The following is a 13,470-nucleotide window of genomic DNA, read 5'->3' on the forward strand; positions in this document are numbered from 1 at the left end:
CTTTCTCATATACTATGAAACAAATTACTATCATAACAATGAGTAACATTTTAGGGTTATGAACTCGCAGATGATTGTGAATTGAATTAAGGGAGCTTGGCTTATTCAGAGTAAGCACAGGCATTCATAAAGAAAGAAACCCATCCTCTGAGATATACCACTGTTACCAAGCCCTGTTGGCTTCCTTTCAATGTCTGAATCTCCCTTTTTGGTTTTTGATCTTCCTGTGGGTTGTTGTAGGATCTCTTTTCTCTTACTCTAAGCTACATGGTTGTCATCACTTACCACTATTTCTGTCATCAGTTTCTTTATGAAACACCAAAAGATGTAAACCTAAAAGTGTGAAATTTTTTTAACACATCCTTTAATTCTTTAAATATGTACTCATATATAACTTGGCATTTAAAAAAATTACTAGTAAGCTTTTTTTTTTTTTTAGTTACTCCTTAAAACTGAATGATCCTTTGCTAACAAAACAGAGCAAAACTGTCTCCTGGTGGATTGGGCACAGTTACTTATGTCAGCAGAGAATGAGGCCAATATTTACGCCATGTGGCCCTTTCCTGTGTCATTAAATTTAATTCCAGGCATGATCCTCCATGAAAAACACTTTTTGAATGACCACTAGGTAAGGGGCAGGAAGAGAGAAACCACTTTCTGCGTTTGGAAAGACAGTCCCACAATCAGTATCTGTCAAAGGCAGGCCTAATACAGGGAAGTGAGCAACCATATTTCGCTTCTATTGGGAAAGCATTCTTGAGTTTGGGCTCCATAGTGTTCAGACTTGCCTGAGAACGCACCCAGGTACTGGAGGAAGGTGATCCCTCACCACTCAGAACACCTAGAAAGGGTCTCCAAAATAAAGATGAAGGAACCATTCCTAAGAACTGTTATTATCAATTAGGCGTTGTCTATTCATTCGCTAATTTAAAAGTCTTATTTGCATGTTTTGGTCTTGCTAAACTCTACTGTGGACACAATAAAGAAAGTGTTACATGTTCATATTTGTGCCAGAGCTGTAAAGGAGGAGCCCTTCCCCATCATGGGTGACCAGTGAGAGATCCCCAAAGAGGGAGAATATACAGAATTACCAACTGCAGCCACCTCTCCTCATATGGAGAAGCTTTTTGGAGAGGCAATTTGTTCATTTGTCATTTAAAAATACTGGGAAAATTGGTTAAGTGTGAACGATTAAATATTAGATGTTATTTTACCACCTTGGTTAGCAAGCATTTCATAATAGTCTAGTTTAGGGATTAGCAAATATTTTCCCTAAAGGCCCAGATGTAAGTATTTTTGGCTTTGTGGACCATACAATCTCTGTCACAACTACCAAAATTTGCTATTGTAGTGTGTGGCCAGCTATTGACAATATATAAATACTCAGACAAAGCTGCGTTTCAATAAAATTTTATTTATGGACACTGATATTTTAATTTCACATAATTTTCACATTACAGTAAAAATGATTCTTCCTTTGATTTGTTTTCAACCATTTAAAAATGTAAAAACCATTATTATTAGTTCACAGGCTGTACAAAAAGAAGGAATGTGCAAGATTTGGCTCGTGGGCCATAGTTTGCTGACTCCTAAACTAGCTAAACTTGAAAGTATCATTCTTAGGTATTTTTGCCTAAGGCTTGAGGGAATGAAGATCAATGGCTATTTACCCTTCTGAAGAGATTTACGTGCAAATATTTTTACTTAGATGTCAACAGACATCCCAAACCTCACATAGCCTAAGCAAAAACTTAATTTTTCTCCAAAGCAAAATGTTTCCAAAATACTTCTGTTTTGCTCTTTTCTAGCTCAGTAAATGACACCACATCTTCCTAATTACTCAAGTCAAAAATCAAGAAATCATCCTTAAATTTTGTTTTTCTCCCATTTCCCCACATCTTCAGTTGACTCTCTTTACTGAACATATTCAAAATTTGTTCATTCCGTCCATGGCCGCTATTATCATTCTAGTTTAAGCTACTTTCTCATTGCAGAGTATAACAACAAAATGAACAAACATTATGAACACTTATGAACCGACTATTCAACTTAAATATTGTAAAATTACCAGTATATTGTTACCTGTGTTATGTCCCCTGGAGGTAACCACTATCCTGGATTGTATATTTATCATCTTCATGCTTTTTTCATAGCTTTCAGAAATGTATGTATCTCTAAACAATGATTGGTTTTGCTTGTTTTTCAGCTTAACCAAAATTACATCCTATGTGTAATCTTTTGCAACTCGTGTTTTTTCCCATCAGCACTCTAACACAATGCCTCCATTGACTTTAGTGTGGATGCAACATCCCTCTTTCTATAACGAAGCTCACTCTTCACTTGTGATCTGGATGTTAAAAGGTTACGTTTCTAAAATAAAAATAAAATAGATGGAGGCGAGTACTCAACCATGTCAGATGTTGCTGAGGAGTCCAATGAAATAAGAACAGAGAAGTGGCCATTAGATTTGTCAACACAGAGTTTATTGCCAACCAGGAGCAGTGTCAGCAGAGTGATGGGCGCAAAATCTCAGCTGGTATGGGTCGAAAGTGAGCGTGACGTGAGGGAATAAAGACTGACAGTTCATAACACTTCAAGAAGTTTTGTGAAGGGGAGCAGAGATGCAGGGCAGTAGCTAGAATAGGATGTGGTATTAGAAAATCCTTTGTCTCTCTTTGTTTTTGTTTTTAGGATCTGAGACAATATAGTATGTTTGTAAGGTGATGATAAGGGCCCAGGAGAAAGGGAGAAATTAATGATACAGGAAGAGTGGGAGAGAGGTCCTTGATAAAGCAAGAGAGGATGGAATCTAAAACTCAGGTTACTGGATTGAACTTTGATGGAAGTAGAGATGCTTCATTCACAGTAAAATCAGTGGGGGTGCTGGGTTAGGAAATTGATGGAGAAGTTTGAAAGTTTTGTTGGTGGGAAGATGAGAGAATCCCTGCCTGACTACTTTCTTTTGCTCAGTGAAGCATGAGGCAAAGGTATTAGTTGAGAGAAAGAAAGAAATTGAATGTGGGTAGGTGGAGGGACTCACAGTACAGCCTTTGAGAAGGAATGCCCATGTGGATGATAGGCCATCAAAAATAGTGACAGAAAGAAATGAAAAGAGTTAAGAAGTGTTAAAAGTCATCGATCAAAGGGAGGGATGGAGGAGTCTGTATAGGTCTTCCCAAGGAGGCACAGCAGATGATAACATCCGAAGGTGAGAACCCTCCCACTCAAAACTTATTTAATCAAGTAGATGTTTGTAAGATCTGTTTGAATTGAATTGTTTGGCACTAGATTTTAGATAAATATATCAAACCTAAAGAGTAGACATCAAGGAACCAAGGCAGTGAATGACTTATCTCTCTCTTTTGCCCTACTTAGAACATGACTTGGACCATAAAATTTGTGTGCATTTCATTTAGTCCACTACTTGGAACCACTCGAGATATGCCTTTTCCATATTTACTTTTTGTTAAATTCTCCAATTTCATTGTTTTCAGAGATCTTTATTCTTCTCTTCACTGCCTGCTAAAACCTCTGTGAAGGGTTGGCTTTCCATCCTGATTCGATTGCTCTTGTCCACACCCCTACACTTCAGATGTGACTGCTAATCTGAGAAGCAAAACATGGCTTGGATCTGATTTGTTTAATGTACATATTGTTTCATAGAATCCTAGAATCTTGAGATTTTAGAGTTGAAGAACCTTCAAGGTCATTTAAGTCATTTAATCCAACCTCTTGCTTAATTTAGGATCTTCCTTTTTTTTTCCTATTAGTGACTCTATTTAACCCCACAGTATTTCCCTTTACATAGGAAGTAGTTTCTCCTCAGAAGAGCTGACTTCTATTTCTCAATATTTGTATATTTAATCATTTGTGCCCATTTGTTTTGTAATCTCTTGGGCATATTGGCCTTTGACTTTCCTTTTCTCACCTGTCTATAATAGTTTTGTCCTCTCACTAGAAAACACTGTGGTTAGAACTTTAAGTGATTTTGTGACAGATGAATATCAAAGATTCTCTTTAATATTAGCCCTTACTTAGCTTTAAGCAGCAGTGGTTTGACACCTCTGGTCATAAAATTCTACACTTTGAAGCTCATCCAGATTCAACTAATGATTTCTCTCCCATAGCGGCTTACACTGCAGGTGGGCACCATTCAGATTTCACTTTCGCTTGCAATTTTTCCTTTGAAGAGAGTATGATTCTAGAATTCGATTCTCAGCGCTATAATAATATGGTAGGTTGTAGATCTTTAATGAGACAATGAGTGTTCCCTTTAAATTTCTTACCAACATGTAATTAACTGAAGACATTTAACTCTGTGGACAAGTAAACTGGCTTTGACATTGAGCACAGCCAAGTTTCCATATCCTGGTCATGTGTCAATGTCTGGATTACCTGGTTTGTGAAGTGTTCAGATCTTTACTCAATATAGTGAACTATAATGTAAGAGCAAGGTCTTTGGAGACAGTTAAGACCTGGACTCAGCTCTTAGTTTTGCCATTTACCAGCTGTATGTCTTTTGTAAATCATTTAACTTTTGTCAGCTGTAAAACAGGTAGAATCACATGCACCCCCTGCAATGTATGAGGATTGAGATAATGCACATGAAGTGTCCAACTATTACCTAGCATATGATAAGTGGTTAATAAATGTCAGGTTCCCTGTCCTTCTGTTGCCTGTGCATTTTTTCTTTTCTGCATCTGGACTAGCAAAAAAAAAAAGTCTTGACTTGATTCCTGGGTCACTCTTCATAATCTTGAAGAACTGAGAGCATTTTCAGGATATCTTATGTTATGTATTTCTTACCTCTAAGTCCTCACTGCAAGGGTAAATACTACTGCTGATGGAAGGAGAGGGGGAAGAAAAGAAGTAAATGTTTAGAGATAAGAAAAGAGGATGAGAGAGACAGGAAAAGGAAGTAACAAAGGAAGAGAATAGAACATGAAAGAGGCACACCTAATGGGTGATGGAAATTTAGGTAGAGAAATCATATGCCTTCTCATTGTACATAGTGAAGGCTACGGGCTACGAAATTAAACAGACTTGTGTTCAAAGCCTGGCTTCTCTGATTATTAGTTCTCGGACCTTGAACAATTTCTTTGCCTCTCGGCAGTTCAGTTTTCAAATGAAGAAAATGACAGAAAAATGTACTGAGTGCTTACCAAGAGTCAGCACTCTTCATTAAAATTCTCACAATAGCCTCATGTACAGAATTATGATCTTCATTTGACAGATGAGGAAACTGGCTTAAGGACGTAGTTAGCATTTGTTCAAGATCACAGATTTACCCATAGATGCTCTGCCTGTGGAGCTCACACTATAACCACTGCATTAAAGCTATGTACGTCACCGGGGTGAGGAGGACATGAGATGTGACTGTGAATGAGCCCACACGGGACCTGCCCATAGTACGTACTGGTAGATGCTCCCTTCCTTTCTCTCTTTCGCTTCTCCTCTCCTTGGGGACTTGTCTTCTGTTATTCAGGTAGGACTTACTCTTCTGGACATATCCATCTGGTCAAATAGAATTTGCTACTCCAAGAGGAAACCTATTGTAACCTCACCTGAAATGCACTATTAAATGTCACCATTAAACAAGTTACATTAGTACAATTGAAGCCTGTTTTCAGGGGTTGCTTCTGTTGATTCCACCCCTGGCTATAAATCAAAAAAAAAAAAAAATCTGATAATGGGAGAAATAAAACTACTTCTTTTTCTCTGTCTCTCTTTGTCTGTCTGTCTCTGTCTGTCTATGTGTCTCTGACTCTGACTCTGTCTCTGTCTCTGTCTCTCTGTCTCTGTCTCTGTCTCTGTCTCTCTCTGTAACACACACACTCTCACTTACAGGAGTCGATTATTCAGTTTCCTTTCAAGTATATTTAACTTTCTCCTATTAAATTAGGACCTATTTGACCATTGTCAAATGATTGCTGGTTATTTCTTCTATCATGTCATCCTGTGTTTTAACATCAAGTAGATAATATTGCCTGATTTGTTTATTAATCATTTAACAAAGAGTTCCTGGGAGCCTATTAAATTCTAAGCACCGTGTTAGGTAGGAGAAATATTAAGATACATGAGCTAGGCCTTCTGTTCAAGTAGATCATTGTCTAATGATCATAAAACCAAATAATTATCCTACAACATAAGGTCAAGAATGGCGATAAACACAAAGTTTATCATTTGTATTTTGTACTTTTACAGGATCAAAAAATGTTTTCCTTATGATTTTTGTCTTAATTTTTGGCTGAGAATTTTTCCTGCATTTTAATAAAAAAGAAATAACCACACATACTTTCTGTGAGTTATTTTATTAATACATGTTTTAAGAATAAGCTGGGAATCTGATTTCTGCATCATCATTTTTTAAAAATTTGTTTTTCAAATAACTATGTGCTTTCTATGGCCAAAGATATACATACATGTTCATTGTTTAACAAAAAAAGAAAAACGCTGAGACACAAAGGATATTATATTCCTACTCTCCCAGAATCATTTATTAAGTAACTTTTAAAGGTTTCATATTGTATATGGAGATATGTATGTGTGTGTGTGTGTGTGTGTGTGTATATGAAAATATGTTTTTCCCCTTCAAAACAGAGCCTACTGGGACATTAGATGTCTGGTACATGAAACAGAACATTGGCTACAACAGACAACAGATTTCTCTTTTCTGGAAGGTAAGTTTTCAGTGTCAACTTAAAATTCAGGAGAATTATATATTTGTTTGTTTTTATTGAGATATCATTGACATGTGAAGAGAAGTGTGTATTTGAACAATACCTTTCAAGGACAGAAAAAGACCTTTTATTTCCATAGTGGCTTTCACGTGAGGTTTCACAGACCTTGTTGGAGCTCATTTTCTCAGCCATATCCTCATGATACTTGATTCCGTATCATTTACTTTTTCCAGATCAGGATGAGCGCTCTGATTGAGTCCCTTCCTCCACACAACACACCTTTTCCTCATCCACTTTCTCATCTTTTTCCCATCAAGGTCCTTTTCCATCACCAAGCATGTCCGCTCTCTCATCCTATTATACCATCTCTTCTGACTCTTGTCCCCTCTCTGCCCACCCCTTTCTCCCCTATATACAATGGCCCCGGCAGTAACCATGCCACCTGACTTATTCGCTTTTGGTGAAATTAAACATGGGAAGTCTGCACATATGGCTATTTAAGAATATATTTGTTGTGGTCACAAATGATAGCAGAAAACAATACAAATAGGAAAAGGAAAGCAGTTCTTCCTTGAGAATAGTAGTAAAACAGTAGAAATCGAACAGCCTTCCGGAAAACAGTGTGGCCTAATGTTATGACAGGATGTGAACATTTCACAGAGTGCTGAAAGCTGGCATTGTCGTTCCATTTAATCCGTACAAAAACCCTGCAGGTGGGTACTAGGCAACCCAACTTAACAAATACAAAAACCGAGGGTCAGAGAGAGGAAGTTCTTCCCAAAGTCACCCAGCAACTAAGTGCAGAGCTGGGACCAAAACCCCATCCAGAGCTCTTCCTGTCACATCATGACTCATCTTAGTTGAAAGAAAATTCTATTTGAATTCAGCTACTGATTGGCATAGTCATAATAAGAGTTTTCAGGTGAGCGCTACTCCTCTGTATTTCCTTATTTCCCCCAAACCTCTCACTACACCTCTTCCAGCTAAGGGTAAACAAACAGTTTTGGAATTATGAAGCTGATGAGCACAAAACCAGAAGAGTCAGAGTAATGAATATAAAGTCCTATGATGGGGTTAGCATTATAGGTTCTGATAGTTGCAATCTTCTTCAGATTTAAGACATGAGCTAGGGAACAAATGAGCTTTCTCCCTTTTCCTGTATCTCACATGAAAAAATGTCTGGTAGAAGAGGAGACTTCTATAAATAGCTTGGTGAGTCATAATCAAGTTCTTCACTTTGAAACTAAAACTGCAGCTTAAAATTTATTTTGAAATAAAATCATTTTTAATAGCAAGGCGATTCTCAAAGCAAGAAACTTAGAGCAGTCATATCCGTGAATATTACAGAAGAACCAGCTCAATTCTTGGCTATAAGTTTTCATTTTCACAGGCAAGCGACTGGTTAAACCCCAGATTCCTTCTCCCATAGTGATTCCTCCTCCCAAAATGTCCTCAGCAGTGATCTGAAAAGATAAGCTGTTTTAGTCCCATCTCACTCCACTCTACTCCTGGGATGCTCTCTACAGAATGAGATTAATGATACTGGTACTTGATCTAAAATGAGAGGACACAAATGTAGAAAAATTACCGGGGCCACCAAAGGAAAATTACTACATCATAAATTTTTATCCTAACAATGAAAGCTACACATCCAGTGTCATGCTTCTCACCGTAACCGAGATTAAACAGGCGTGATCACGGTACTATCAGAGCTAAGTCAGAATAAACAGTTATTAGCTGCAGGTAATGTTTAGTAAACGTGCATATGCAAATTATTCTCTGCTTCTCATTTTGATCTTGTTCCTAATCCTCACAAAGCTTTGATTCTACAATGAGGTTTTGGAATTCAAAGGGATTTTAATCCTCCTGGAATTCCATCCTGGAATTCAAAGGGATTTTAATTCTAGTCCACTCTTCTCATAAACATTGGCCCCACTCCAGCCAGGACAGACAGATGTCTCTGCTGAGACAGGGAGAATTCCACTTTGTAGGCAATCCGTGACAGGATGGGCATCTCTTATCGTTAGAAAACCTTTCCTTATGTGGAGCCAGAATTGTAGAGGCTTTGGACTGAGAGTGGCTTGATAAGAAACCAAAAATGCAAATTCTAGAAGTTTGTATAACTTGAAGCCAGATAGCGGTCAAGACAGGGCACCTTTAAAAACCGTCCTTGACTGTCCAACCTGAGAGACACCTTAAGGAAAGTTGAACCTAGTCCTCAGTTTTGCAGGGCTGTTAGAGGATTAAATCCTTTCCTGCCAAATCCTGGGCTTCTTCAATGGCCCCAAACAGGCCACTCACCTGGAGTGAGAATAAAACACTGACCAGAGTTACCGAGATGAGCAGGACTGCTGTGGACCACAAAACCACAGAATCACAGACCTCTAGAGCCAAAGGAAATTTAAGCAGTATGCAGTCCCACCACCCGTTTTACAAATGCAGGTCTAGGGAGAGGATATGATTTCCAATGAGAGGATTTCGGGCAATATGGTGCTTGTTACTGGGAGCCTTTCCCAGGCAGAAATCACTGCCCTTTCTATTTAGAACCACTTCTGTCCCACTTGTCTGACTGAGGATTCCCCATGCCATTCTCAGGCAGGCTTGGGAATTTGACAGGGTGGTGCCGTGGCACAAGGGACTCATCTAATTGTCAGACTAGAAAGAAATGCTGCAGCCACATCAGGTGTTTTGTGGTGAGGCCCAAGTCAGACCTCACTGAGGAAAGGAAGCAAAGATGTATGTGTGGTGGGGTTGCTTCCCACTCTCTGCCCCCCGCTGCAATTAATACTGGGAAACCCAATGAGGGGACACCCCACATTACAGAGAGGGGGAATTTCAGGTCTTAGCCCCAAAGGAAGCCCCAAATAAAACCCCATTACCTATTCTCCTGTGAACAAAGTGAGAGCACGTTTCTCTTGCAGTTGGGGAAATGTGAGGCGACCTTTCATTTTTGCAGGATGTTTACATTAGAGGAGAACAATCAGGTGCTGAATGGGCATAGCCCCTGTGTGGGGGGTGAGTATGTTGTCAGTGTGGGTGTGAAAGTATGTGGGAATGTGTATGTGAGTGATGCCTGTGCATGTGTGTTATATATGTGTGAGTACAAAGGGTATGTGTGAATATGTGTGTGAATGTGTGTGAGTCATTTATATGTGTGAGGGATGTGAGTGAGTGTGGGTATGAATATATGAGTATGTGTGTAAGTGCATGTATGCGAATGTCTTAGTCCATTTGGGCTACTATAACAAAATACTATAGACTGGGTGGTTTCTAAACAACAAATCTATTGTGTGAAGTTCTGAGGCTAGAAGTTCAAGATCAGGATGCCCGCATGGTCTGGTGAAGGGCCTCCTCTGGGTTGCAGACTTCTTGTTGTATCTTCACAGGGTGGAAAGGGCTAGGGAGCCCTGTGAGGTCTCTTTGTAAAAGTACTAATCCCATTCATGAGGGTTCTACTTTCATGATCTTTTCACCTCCTAGAGGTCCCACTTCCTAATGCCATCACACCGGGCATTAGGATTCCAACATGTGAACCTTGAGGACAAACAAACATTCCGACCATAGCAGTGAGTGAGTGTGAGTGTGTGAAAGGTTCATATGTGGATATATGAGGGTATGAGTGTGGGTGTGAATGTGTGTAAATATCAGTGTGTACATGAATGTGAGTATGTGAGTGAGTATGTGAGTTACTTATTTTCCCACACCTTAGGTTTTTCTAAAAGCTTCATTTCCTCAAAAATATCCTGTACTATTTTTTTGCCATAGTTAATTTTAAAAGAAAAAAATACTTTATGTCAAAGCCAAAAAGTACAACCTAATCCATGAAATACAATAATAAACACCTAGATGTTGTTAAAGCGACAAATGCAGTAACCAGTAGAAATTATTGCACTGTCACAAACAACCCATTTTGTATGAGAGCCTGTCACGGGCGGGCTTAGCAGTCCTGTCTCTCAGATTCCCTCTATCATCTCCTTCTGTGCAGAGTTTCATATTGTTTCCTTTGGTTTGATTAAGCATTTCAATCCCTGAGTTCAGTACACTTTGCTTCCAGTTAACAATATGTATCCTTTAAGAAGAAAATCACCTCATGTACACACGCACACATGCACGCACGTATGTGATGTATGAAAAGATATGATAATGGGTAAAGCCACATTAACCTTTCCCGTTTCCTCTGTTAATTTCTTCAAAGTCCTCTCACTGTTTTGATCATAGCAAATCGCAGACTTTCTGAAATTAATGCTTGAGGCCATGGGCCTGGGAGAGGAATATCCGTGTGAATGAAGGTGAATTTATTCATTCATTAATTCATTCTTCATTCATTCAAACTAATCTATTAAAGCTGCTCTTTAGTACTAGACAGTGCCGCATGCCAGGGATACGGAAGTGAGCGAGACAAATCCAGTCCTCATCCTTAAACTCACAGTATAGCAGGACAGGAATGAGGGGGGATGATGAGGACACTCAGGTATGTAGGAGGCATTCAGGGTTCAGCTGGGGGATGATGATGGGGCTCACACAGTAGAGCAGGGGAACGGATGAGGAATCAGAGAGGACCTCTCAGAAGATAGTACTGGAGCCGGCCCCAGAGAAGCAGGTGAGCCAAGACAAGGGTGAAACCCAGACAGTTATAAGATGGAAAGACTCCAAGAGCAAGATCTTACATCATGGTGTCACCAGAAGAAACATATGAAAAAGCAAAAGACAGGGTATTTTCCAGAAAATGTAATCATTATGAGGTTTTAGTGATTTTCCTATTAAATTTTAATAGTCCAAGATGAAGCTCTAGAGAAGCGCCATCCCATAGAAATATAAAACAAGCCACAAATGTGAGCCATATTTCTTAAAAAATTAAAGAAACAGGTGGAATTCATTTTAAAAAGATATTTTATTTAACCCAAATATTTCTGGAATGGTTTCTATTCCAACACATAATGGGTATTTTAAAATTATTGGTGAGCTAGCTATTTTACACTTTCTTTTTCCTACTAAGTATTTGAAAACTAGTGTGTCTACTAAGTGTCAGTCCGGTACAGCGGCTGAGAGCTCACCTTCCAGAGAGCAGCACGTCTCAGTTTGGACTGGCCACACTTCAGGGGCTCCATGGCTTCCTGTGGCTAGTGGTGCCCTGCTGTAATAGACAGCTCTAGGGCTTTGACAAGCAACACAGAAGACAGTGGGGGGACTCTTGGTTACAAAAGTGGTGAAAAGATGTGTCTTCTTAATCATTTGTTAAATGAATTAATTCATTCTGATAAACAGCTACCCTCAAACCACAGAGGGCAAGAAGAGAAAGTAATAAGCCCATACACTAGCTACAGAAAGACTTTTGGGACCGGAGGCAGCTTATTCAGTACATTCACTTTGTCTATTTCTCCCTGTATTTCTCTATGTCGTATGAAGACTATTCCAACCTATATCACATTGAACTGAAGAGATGAATTCTTTGTCCTCATATGAAAGAGATTCAGTAAAAGTGGACAGTATTATTTGTAACCTGATTTGTATTGATGTAGGACAAAGGCCTATTGTAAATCCTAGGGAAGACTGTCTGCCAGGAGGCTGAGGCCCTTATATAATTATAGAAGATATCTAACCTCAGAATCAATATTTAAATACAAAAGCAGCAGATGGAAAGATTTCAGTGGTTTTATTGCAATAATCAACTCTATGTCCTTCCCTTTCCCAAACCTTGTCCCACCACAGGCTGGCACAGCATTTCAGAAGATAGTTTCAGAAAGGACAGATTGCTTTCCTTTACTTAGTTGTCACACATATTATACCAGTCATAATGTAGAGATTTTTGGTTGGAAAGCAGAAAAGGGTCAATGACAAAGATAGGAGCGTATGTAGCAGAGAATTAACAGAAGATAGAAAACAGAGGTAGAAGGAGAGTTAAAATTTTGCCCTTACAAAAGTTTCCATTATTTTGCTGTTTTTTTTTTTTTAGCTGAAAGCAAGATAGAAATTATACAAGGTAACTATAACTACCATCAGGTATGACTATCAGTTAAATCAATTCAGTGAAACAAAACACCCAGGGAATATCTGCTGAGTGCTAGCATGACAGTGGTTAATAGTTCATCCTCTAGATAGAGCTGTGCTGAGTTCAAGGTTCAGTTTTACTACTTAATGGCTGTTTGTTCCTGAGCACGGTGCTTAACCTTATTTTCCTCACAAGTAAAGTGCAGATGATAAAGTATATAGCACATGAGCTTGTTGTTAAGATTAAGGAGAGAATTGTGAAAAGTGTTTGCTAAGTCATTGTTAGGAGGCAAACATTGCACATGACACAGGATGCAAAGATGAGCTGACAGGCTAGTGGGAAGATAGATGCATAGATAGATCATGTCAATACAGTGATTTTTAAAAACTTCCAGATGAGGGTTGTCTTTTGAGTCACTCCTTCACTTGGACTGGGGTTGCTGAAGGCAGTCATGAGTTCTGAAATTAAGGTACTCAGACTCAAACCCATAAAATTATATGTACTTTGTAATCAACTGTATGACAATGGTGAGACTTCCATGTAGAGCTGTGGTATATGCCAGTTGAGGTGGCCTCGCTCTCCATAGGTTGACAGAAGAGGAATATGAGTAGGATGGGGAAAATGTCAATTATGATGATTTTTATATGAGAGTAACTGAGAGAAGGGAACTCACCCACTGTCTTTAACATCTGACATGCACCAAGCACTCTTTAAAACAGTTTACTCCCCACAGTCCATTGAATCCTCCAAGAAGTCTATGCTGTGCATAGAATTATCCTCCTTTTACAGATCATGAAATCG

General features: G+C 38.9%; 1 protein-coding gene across 1 annotated transcript in view; it reads left to right on the forward strand.

Moving 5' to 3' along the window:
* The window catches only part of IL12RB2 (interleukin 12 receptor subunit beta 2), a 56,977-nt gene that overhangs the window by 13,609 nt on the left and 29,898 nt on the right, over positions 1 to 13,470 (forward strand). Inside the window, exon 7 of the mRNA XM_025051947.1 lies at positions 6,601 to 6,680. Within this exon, the coding sequence (XP_024907715.1) occupies positions 6,601 to 6,680 (80 nt within the window). The remainder of the gene's footprint in view (positions 1 to 6,600; positions 6,681 to 13,470) is intronic.

Source organism: Pteropus alecto, unplaced genomic scaffold (assembly GCF_000325575.1).
Source record: "Pteropus alecto unplaced genomic scaffold, ASM32557v1 scaffold25, whole genome shotgun sequence".
NCBI classification, from domain to species: domain Eukaryota; kingdom Metazoa; phylum Chordata; class Mammalia; order Chiroptera; family Pteropodidae; genus Pteropus; species Pteropus alecto.